General features: G+C 49.5%; 1 protein-coding gene across 1 annotated transcript; it reads left to right on the top strand.

The window, feature by feature from the left end:
* The first annotated feature begins 230 nt into the window (after positions 1-230).
* Positions 231-4,870, top strand: LOC309523121 (procathepsin L-like). Its single transcript, XM_082206884.1, has 5 exons — positions 231-794; positions 1,558-1,782; positions 2,774-2,933; positions 3,642-3,744; positions 4,669-4,870. Exons 1-5 carry the CDS (start codon positions 651-653, stop codon positions 4,760-4,762), a joined length of 726 nt encoding a protein of 241 aa, XP_082063010.1. The 5' UTR covers positions 231-650; the 3' UTR covers positions 4,763-4,870.
* The last annotated feature ends 3,672 nt before the right edge of the window (positions 4,871-8,542 follow it).

Below are 8,542 nucleotides of genomic sequence, written 5' to 3'. Positions count from 1 at the left end.
AAAAGTTAAACAGAAATCCACTCAGCAGTTACAATAAATAATATCTAAACTAGAATCACATAACATCGCAGGCGCTTTGAACTCAAAAAGAGCTGCACCGGGGGACAGCCCTGTTTTGGGACGTTTTTAACATTTGACGTCTTATTTGTGTTTTTATATGTGATGGAAGTCGCCTGGGGAAACCCAGCCAGATGTGTGGGGTATAAATACTAAATACTAAAATTGCTAGCACTGTACTAATAATAATAATGATTTATTACTTATAGCCTGCCCATCTGGCTGGGCTTCCCCAGCCACTCTGGGCGGCTCCCAACAGAATATTAAAAACATGATAAAATATCATATTTTGGACTCACAGCTGTCCATGGAGGCGCAGGTCAATTCTGTGTCCAGGACAGCTCCATCTGGTACACAGGATGAGACCCTCAATGCCCACAGACTGTCTGGCCAGAGTGGTGCATGCTCTGGTTATCTCCCGCTTGAACTAGTGCCATGCGCTCTACGTGGGGCTGCCTTTGAAGGTGACCCCAATTTGTTAGCCGCCACCCATCCTCCAACCACCTCCAGACACTCACACAGAACATTCACTGCCATTGTTGTTGTTGTTACGAATACCGCTTTTCTCTCCTCCCCAGACTAAAGCAGAGTTCATGGAGAGACTGAATGGACTCAGCCCTGAACTGCCCAGAGAGCGTGGCCGGAGAACAACTTTGTTCCAAAAATCTGACAACCCGTCGCTTCCTTCCTCTGTGGACTGGCGCTCCAAAGGCTACGTCACCCCAGTGAAAGATCAGGTCAGTGTAGCATCGCCACTTGGGAAGGCTTAAATGACCAAAGCCAGGGATTCAAAGTTGGCTACAATTATGAGAATCCCTCCATTGTGGGGAGCGATGAAAGTAGGCGCCATTTCTCCGCCTGACCCCAACGCATCCCGTCCACTGCCTGCTTCTAGCCTGCTGTGATTCAGCTTGTGCCAAAGAAAATGGTTTTGTCTCACTTCCCAGGAACAGGAGGACAGTATAGATTTGGAACAGTGGTTTGCAGAGGGACAGAGTTGAGAAGGCAGAAGCTGGGAAATACTGGATGGGGAACAGCTAGGAGAGAAACCCTGGAAGAGAGTTAACAGATTCAATGGGATCAAACCGGGTTTTTACCAGGTCGCCAAATGAAGAACAATATAAGGAACAGATATTATTGAATATCTGGAAGTAAGAAATGAGAAACTAGCTGCCTTATTGTTTATGGATGCTGAAAAGGCCTTTGACAATGCTTCATGGACTTTTATGAAAAAGATGATAGAAAAAATGAATTTTGGGGAATCATTTGGGAGAGGAATAGAGGTGATGTAGCTTAATAAGGACAGAAGGGGGTGTGGTCCTTAATTAGGAGCACCGCCATTCCTAGGAGATGTATTCTTTGTTCTCTCGCTGTGATTATTAGTGTTTCTAAGTGGTAAGAAGACTCCTTTTCCTTTCTTCTGCTTATCTACTGCCATGGGGGGGGGGGAGGAAGCGGATTCCCTGAAGCCTGACACAAATCGCTTGTCCCTTTTCACAGGGTAGCTGCGGGTCTTGTTGGGCGTTCAGTGCCACTGGAGCCCTGGAAGGTTATCTCGCCCGGACAACTGGCAGGCTGGTCTCGCTGAGCGAACAAAACCTGGTTGACTGCTCCTGGAAGCAGGGCAACCAAGGCTGCAATGGCGGGTGGCCAAGCTGGGCTTTCCAGTACGTGATGGATAACCACGGACTCGACTCGGAACAAAGCTACCCCTACATTGGACAGGTAACCTCCAGACGAAACCTACCATTCTGTGATCCTGTGGCCTGTTCGCCACGCTCAACAGAATCTCTTTTCTTTCTCCGTCTTCACTTCTTTGGGGCCAAACTTTAGTTAGGGACAGAGGAGAATTATTTTATTAAGTTTGAACTTAAGAGGCTTAACCCACCTCATCGGCACTTTCAGAAGTAATACACTGCCATTCTTCGACATTCTCTATTCCCTAAATATTGCAACATGGTCCATCCCCAATCAAGTAATGTGTCCGAGGTTGAATGTACAGTGGTACCTCGGGTTAAGTACTTAACTCGTTCCGGAGGTCCGTTCTTAACCTGAAACTATTCTTAACCTGAAGCACCACTTTAGCTAATGGGGCCTCCTGCTGCCGCCGCGCCGCCGGAGCACGATTTCTGTTCTCATCCTGAAGCAAAGTTCTTAACCTGAAGCACTATTTCTGGGTTAGCGGAGTCTGTAACCTGAAGCGTATGTAACCCGAGGTACCACTGTACTGTGTTAGTATATCGGTGAAAATAAAATGTAAAATTTGTACTGTTAAAACGGAAAAGGGTCAAACCATCGCGAGAGGTGTTGAAATTTTCGAAGGTTGGCTAGTTACAATGGAATGGTCTTGGTGGTGGGGTGCACAATTTTTATTCTTATTTATGATGATGCTTTTGGCTAAATAAAATTTGGCAAAACTTGGGTGTCGTCTTATATACGGATAGAGGATGCGGGGTGTGTGTGTGTGCGATTAATGGCAGCAGCAAGCGGGAGATTGGCAGCGGCGATTGGTGGCTGCAGCAAGGGCTGCTGGTGATTGGCTGCGGCCATGGCAAGTGGCGGGCAGGCGGGGGAGCGATTGGTGGAAGTGACCTCCACCACGCCCCCCCAAAAGCTAAACAACTTAATTTTGGGTTATAGAAAATAGGGGTCGTCTTCTACATGGGGGCGTCTTATGCGTGGAAAAATACGGCTATTGCTTGCTGTTTCTTTGCAGGATCTAGCTTGTATGTACAAATCCGCAGACCTCGCAGTCAGGATCAACGGCTACGTGGATATCCCGAGTAACGACGAGGCTGCCCTCCAGGAAGCTGTTGCCACTTATGGGCCAGTTACTGTGGCCCTGGACGCCTCCGACTTCCACTTTTACAGCTCAGGTAAAATTCTGGAGAAATGCAGCGACGAGAAAACTCCCTGGGTTGCATTGAAAAGTCGTCCGTATAGGGAATCTGGAGGGTTGGGGTTTATGACCCATCATAGGAAAATAACGAGAGATCATTGGCCTCTCTAGTCCAGTTTCCTGTCCTCACAGCGGCCAGCCTGAGGCCCACATCAGTATCCCACACCCAGGACCTGAGGTCAGCAGCCACACTCCCCAGTTGTGATCCCTGGGAACTGGTTTTTGAAGACAGTAGAAGCAGAGTACAGCAGACCCTCCAAGTGTCCCCACTATCCAGGAAGTCCCAGATTTACAGAAGCCACCTGGTTTCATATTTGACCCCAGAACGTCCCACTTTTCCTTAGGACGTCCCTCTTTTCAGGGGAGAAACGTTGGAGGGGATGGAATAGGACGTCTCTATTTTCACGGGAGAAACGTTGGAGGGGGTGGAATAGGACGACCCTGTTTTCAGGGGAGAAACGTTGGAGGGGATGGAATAGGACGTCCCTCTTTTCAGGGGAGAAACGTTGGAAGGGATGGAATAGGACGTCCCTATTTTCAGGGGAGAAACGTTGGAGGGGATGGAATAGGACGTCCCTATTTTCAGGGGAGAAACGTTGGAGGGGATGGGGTTATGCAACACACACACCCCAAGCCAAGAAGATAAGTAACGATATGACCTTAAATTTGTTTCCCCTCCATTCAGGAGTCTTTGACTACCCCAACTGCGGGACATCCTTGAACCACGCCGTCCTGGCCGTTGGCTATGGGACTCAGAACGGAACCCCTTATTGGATCATAAAGAACAGGTAGGGCAGAGAGCCCGGGTGCCAGAAATGGATGTGCAATGCTGGGGCCCTTGAGGCTTATTGATCGTTGTCGCGGAGGGTGAGGAGGGAGGCTTTGCCTGGCAACACGGGGGAATGGGGGTACCTAGGTGGATGTAGTGTCCACATTGCACCTAGGGGGTCCCCTATCCAACCCCTCACATTTCCAGGTCACGCTGGGTGAGACTTCTGCCTAAATTCCCGGAGCTGCCACTGTAACCAGTCAGAATGGACAATACTGAGCTAGCCAGGCCAATGCAAGCTTAGGTAAAGGTAAAGGGACCCCTGACCATTAGGTCCAGTTGTGACCAACTCTGGGGTTGCGGCGCTCATCTCACTTTACTGGCCAAGGAAGCTGGGGTACAGCTTCTGGGTCATGTGGCCAGCATGACTAAGCCACTTCTGGTGAACCAGAGCAGTGCACGGAAACGCCGTTTACCTTCCCGCTGGAGTGGTACCTATTTATCTACTTGCACTGGTGTGCTTTCAAACTGCTAGGTGGGCAGGAGCAGGGACCGAGCAACGGGAGCTTACTCCGTCGTCACAGGGATTCGAAACACCAACCTTCTGATCGGCAAGTCCTAGGCTCTGTGGTTAAACCCACAGCGCCACCCACGTCCCAATGCAAGCTTCCTTATACCCAAATTTCATACAGATATGCACTCACTGGAGAAGTGTTGGTGAACTTTCACGAAGGGGTTCAAAGTAGAAAACCAATCACAAATGGCTGCAGAAATGTGGAGAAATGAATTTTAGATTGGAAGGATGTGAAACGAAGGGAAGCAAAACTAACAGGTCCATGAATCCTTCGTCTGACCCAACCTGGGAGTCATCCCACTCGCCTCTCGCTTTCTGAAACTACAACTTACGGAGACTCTCCCCCCCCCCTCTATCTTCCTTTCACAGCTGGGGTCCCAACTGGGGTGAAGGTGGCTACATTCTGCTGAAGAGAGGATCCAATCAGTGTGGCGTAGCAGAGGTTGCTAGTTACCCGGTGTAACCAGCTGCGGGTCCACAATCCTTCCATCGGGGACTTTCCATCCGTCAGAGCAACAAACCATCCGGACCGCTGACCTTCCCCTGCACCTCTTTATCTGGTGCTTACCAAACAGAAGCAACACCCAGGAACCAAATCATGTTGAGCGCCTCCTTGATATTTTTAACAATAAAGATTTGAGCATGTGGTTTGGCTGTTTGGAGCGATGTCTGTGTTTCCTGGAGGTTGCGTTCAGTTTGTACGGGGGTCCCTACCCTCAGGAACACAACTTCCCCTGAACTTCAACTACAGCCAAACCTCGGTTGTCGAACGTAATCTGTTCCGGAAGACCGTTCGTCTTCTGAAACGTTTGACAACCGAGGTGTGGCTTCCAATTGGTCGCAAGAGCTTCCTGCACTCAAGCGGAAGTTTGGCTTCTGGGAAATGTTCAAAAACTGGAGTATTTGCTTCTGGTTTTTCGGCGTTCGGGAGCCGAAACGGTCGAAAACGGAGCTGTTTAGGAGCCGAGGTTGACTGTACCTCAACTTTCCCTCCCTGAGACAGTGGCGGACTTTGGGCTTTGACATCTCAGCGGCGCCCTGTGAAAAATCCGCCTTTGCGGTGCCCCGTTTGGGGGAACCTGTCCTGCCGCCCTAAATCAGACGCTAAGATCACAACGTTGTCATTTTTACAAAGCTCCCCCTCTTCCCGAAGTATCACAGTACCTCCCCGCTCCACAGACCATTCTCTGACCCATCAGCAGGCTCCCCACCTGTCCACACACGTGCCTCAGTTTCTCTTCATCTCCCTCATGTGTCAGGGAGACTTCACTGGATGTGGGGCTCGAGGGCAAAGCAAAGGGGGGGCAGGCCTGACCCCTCACCTCCTCTCCCCTACTGCCTCTTGTAGACCAGAGATATTGAGCGAGGGAATGTGCAGCAACCAGAATTTGGATCGTCTCCCCTCGCGGGATGGAGTCATAACAGAAGGGCAGCACTACCCCGAGAAAATTGAAAGGAAACAAAGTTTGGGGTCCACATTTTTCATTTTATTAGATCCACTTACCTCTGGTGGTCAGTCGGGGCTGGACATCCGAGATCTGGAGATTTCGACCAGGAAGGGGCGAATTGCAGCCTAGCTGTGGGTTGGCCAATGGTCGCCTGGACCTCGGAGCAGGAATTCCCCAGGGGTCGGGCCCAAATGGCCAATACTCATCGCTTTGGTACGTTCTCAGTCCCCCAGCCTCCTTGTGCTTTCATTGTTGGATCTCTCACCATCCCTTACTCATACATTTTGCTTTCATGCTAGACCTTGCATCGGCCGCCATATTCGGGGCCAGGCAGGACTCCCCCCCCCCCACTTGGCAAATGGGCTCGTGGTTTTTGCCTACGTCATAACAATCATCACAACCGCGTGCGGTTAGGCATTGGGAAGAAAGGTTTTCCTTGCCTTCCACACGACTGGGTAGCACACAGAGCCACTGCTGGTGTTTTGTTGAAAATATTGGCACTGAAATTGATAACTTCTCTCTTTCATCTTTTGAAATTGATAACTTCTCTCTTTCATCCTGCCTTTCTTTGGATAAGGAACCAAAATGCAACTCAGTTAATTTTCTGGGAACTGACACACCGTGATAACGAATTGCCATTTAGCGTTGGGGAATTATGTGCAGCTTTGCAGATTTGGAATACAAAAACCTACCTCTTTCTCAAAAAAGAAAAAAAGTTAGGCTTGTAAGGCGGGGGCAACAGCTGAAACTGGAGAAGCAGGTTTCAAGGGGGGCAGAGTGCTCTCTGCTGGAAAAGGTGTTTTATTTGAAGGAAGAGAAGAGGGAAGTTTCTGGTGTTAGTTGCAGAGCGATGGCTGCAATTGCCAGTTGCCATGGTACAGAATTTGGCTGAAGGAAAAGATTCAAAAATGGGTATTAAAGGACTCCCACTTTTTAAAGAGCAAGGCACTAGCTTTCAGGAGAACCTCATCTACCAAGTTATTGAAGGCTGGAGTGGTTGTACACAAAGTGACACACAAAAGGTAAGCACTGTTCTGTGATCCTCAGTGTGGCACTTATGCCAGCCTGCACCCACCGGTTCCTCCTGTGGCATCCGGAAAGGGTTTCGGCGAACCATCTCTTCAAAACTCAACAATGCACCAGTTCGCTCTCCCTATTCAATTCCTCTTTCCGTGGCTCGGCCTCTTCCGCCCTGAACATGCCCATGTTCCCCTGGCTGCCAGGACTGGGCAACTCTCCCCTTTCTGAACAGAGGAGGTACAAAAGCTGCTCTCGGTGAGTCGGCGCCACCATGGCTGAGGTGGGAGCCTTGTTGCCCAATGACTGGGGAGCGTGCCTGCATTGTTTGGTCTGGTATCCTCCAGCAGCCCGTGTCCTGCCACACACCCCGGGATGCCAGCTGTGCCCACCTGCCCCCAAAGGGTTGTGGCAACCCCAAGCGCAGTTCTACCTTTGCAGAAACCGCACTTCTCACGAAGCTGAAATTCGAACTCTAGTTTGGACTGCACGTCCACAAGCATGTTAAGCGGGGAATGTGGAATTGGCTACAGATTTTTTTATGATACGATAATCTTTATTGTCATTGTCCCACATAGAACAACGAAACTGAAATTGAAATTTTTCTCAAGAGGAAAGAAGGGGTGGAAAGCAAGCTCAGCGGTAGGCCCCCAAGCCAGAGGCAGGTTAAGTAAGGTGTGTTTTGTGTTTTTGGCATGGAAAGGGGCTTCAGCAGCCCTGCGCTGCTTCCTTTCCTGCGACAAGCAGTCTAGGATCTATTTTATACAAAGTCAGAGACGTTACACAAGCCTGTTCAATGTGTGCAAATTATGCCTGGCAGTAGCTAGTGTCACCGTTTTTAAAGACACAAGTATTGGGACACACACACACACACACACACACACAATCCCAACCAGGGCTGCGTTCACGCTCACAAACATACTTTGGGTGGTGCAAAAGAACAGGAACAAAAATCCGCAGCTGTTCTGGAATCTGCTGCAAATCCTGCATGCGATTTGGTTAGCTGCATGCAGGATGATAAGTGCTATGGAGTCGGGTTAGAGAGAGAGAGAGAGAGCGCAGGTGCTCATAGCTTCAGCACTATTCCAGAGGCGTCCGGACTGGAGACTTTCTCATTTTTTGTGTGACATGGGCTTTTCAACATGTGATGGTTGAAGCTTCCTTTTGGGGGTGTCAGACAGGGCCGGTCCGAACCATTTCAGCACCTAGAAGAAGGGAAACCCAACTGATAGCCTCCGCTAAATCAGAACAGGGTACAAGGGGGAGTGGTTAGGGGATGCTTAGCATTGTGTGAGAACCTCAGGCTTTGTTTTATTAAAAGAAAAAGAGGTTTGTAGGCCTAATGGCTGCAGAGGTGCAACATCACCCGTGATGTCTGCTAAAACAAATCAGAATCTGGACAGGTGGGCAAATAAGATTTTCAGAAGTTGAGGGTGAAGTTCTGTTGAGAGAAAAAAAAGCAGAATTGTGCAAATCCGCCTGTCGGAATGCAAAATTCATCTTTCTCTAGCACAGGTTTTTGTTTTTGGCAGGTTGCACACATTTCCCCTCACTCTTGCCCAGCTGCCAAAAGTTTCAACAGGATTTCCAAATAAAAAAATTCATGGTGTTGTGTCGTCAACGAATCGCAGAATGTTTCGGCTCCTGGTTCTCGGGGCGTGTCGTGTGTGAGAAGCCTGCCTTTAACTTTCCCCGCGATGAGACCCCCAACTTTAAATGTCCGACCAAGCTAGCAGGAGGCCTTGGGTGAGATTTTCTGACAACGCCAGGGGCACTCG

Source organism: Podarcis vaucheri (assembly GCF_965113315.1).
Source record: "Podarcis vaucheri genome assembly, chromosome: 18".
NCBI classification, from domain to species: Eukaryota; Metazoa; Chordata; class Lepidosauria; order Squamata; family Lacertidae; genus Podarcis; species Podarcis vaucheri.
The sequence above is the reverse complement of the archived record's forward strand: the minus strand, read 5'-3'. Positions and strand labels throughout refer to the sequence as shown.

Coding starts and splice junctions, on each gene's coding strand:
- LOC309523121 (XM_082206884.1), top strand. CDS start 651: ATGGAGAGACTGAATGGACTCAGCCCTGAACTGCCCAGAGAGCGTGGC. Junction 795..1,557: donor TCACCCCAGTGAAAGATCAG/GTCAGTGTAGCA, acceptor CCCTTTTCACAG/GGTAGCTGCGGGTCTTGTTG. Junction 1,783..2,773: donor GCTACCCCTACATTGGACAG/GTAACCTCCAGA, acceptor GTTTCTTTGCAG/GATCTAGCTTGTATGTACAA.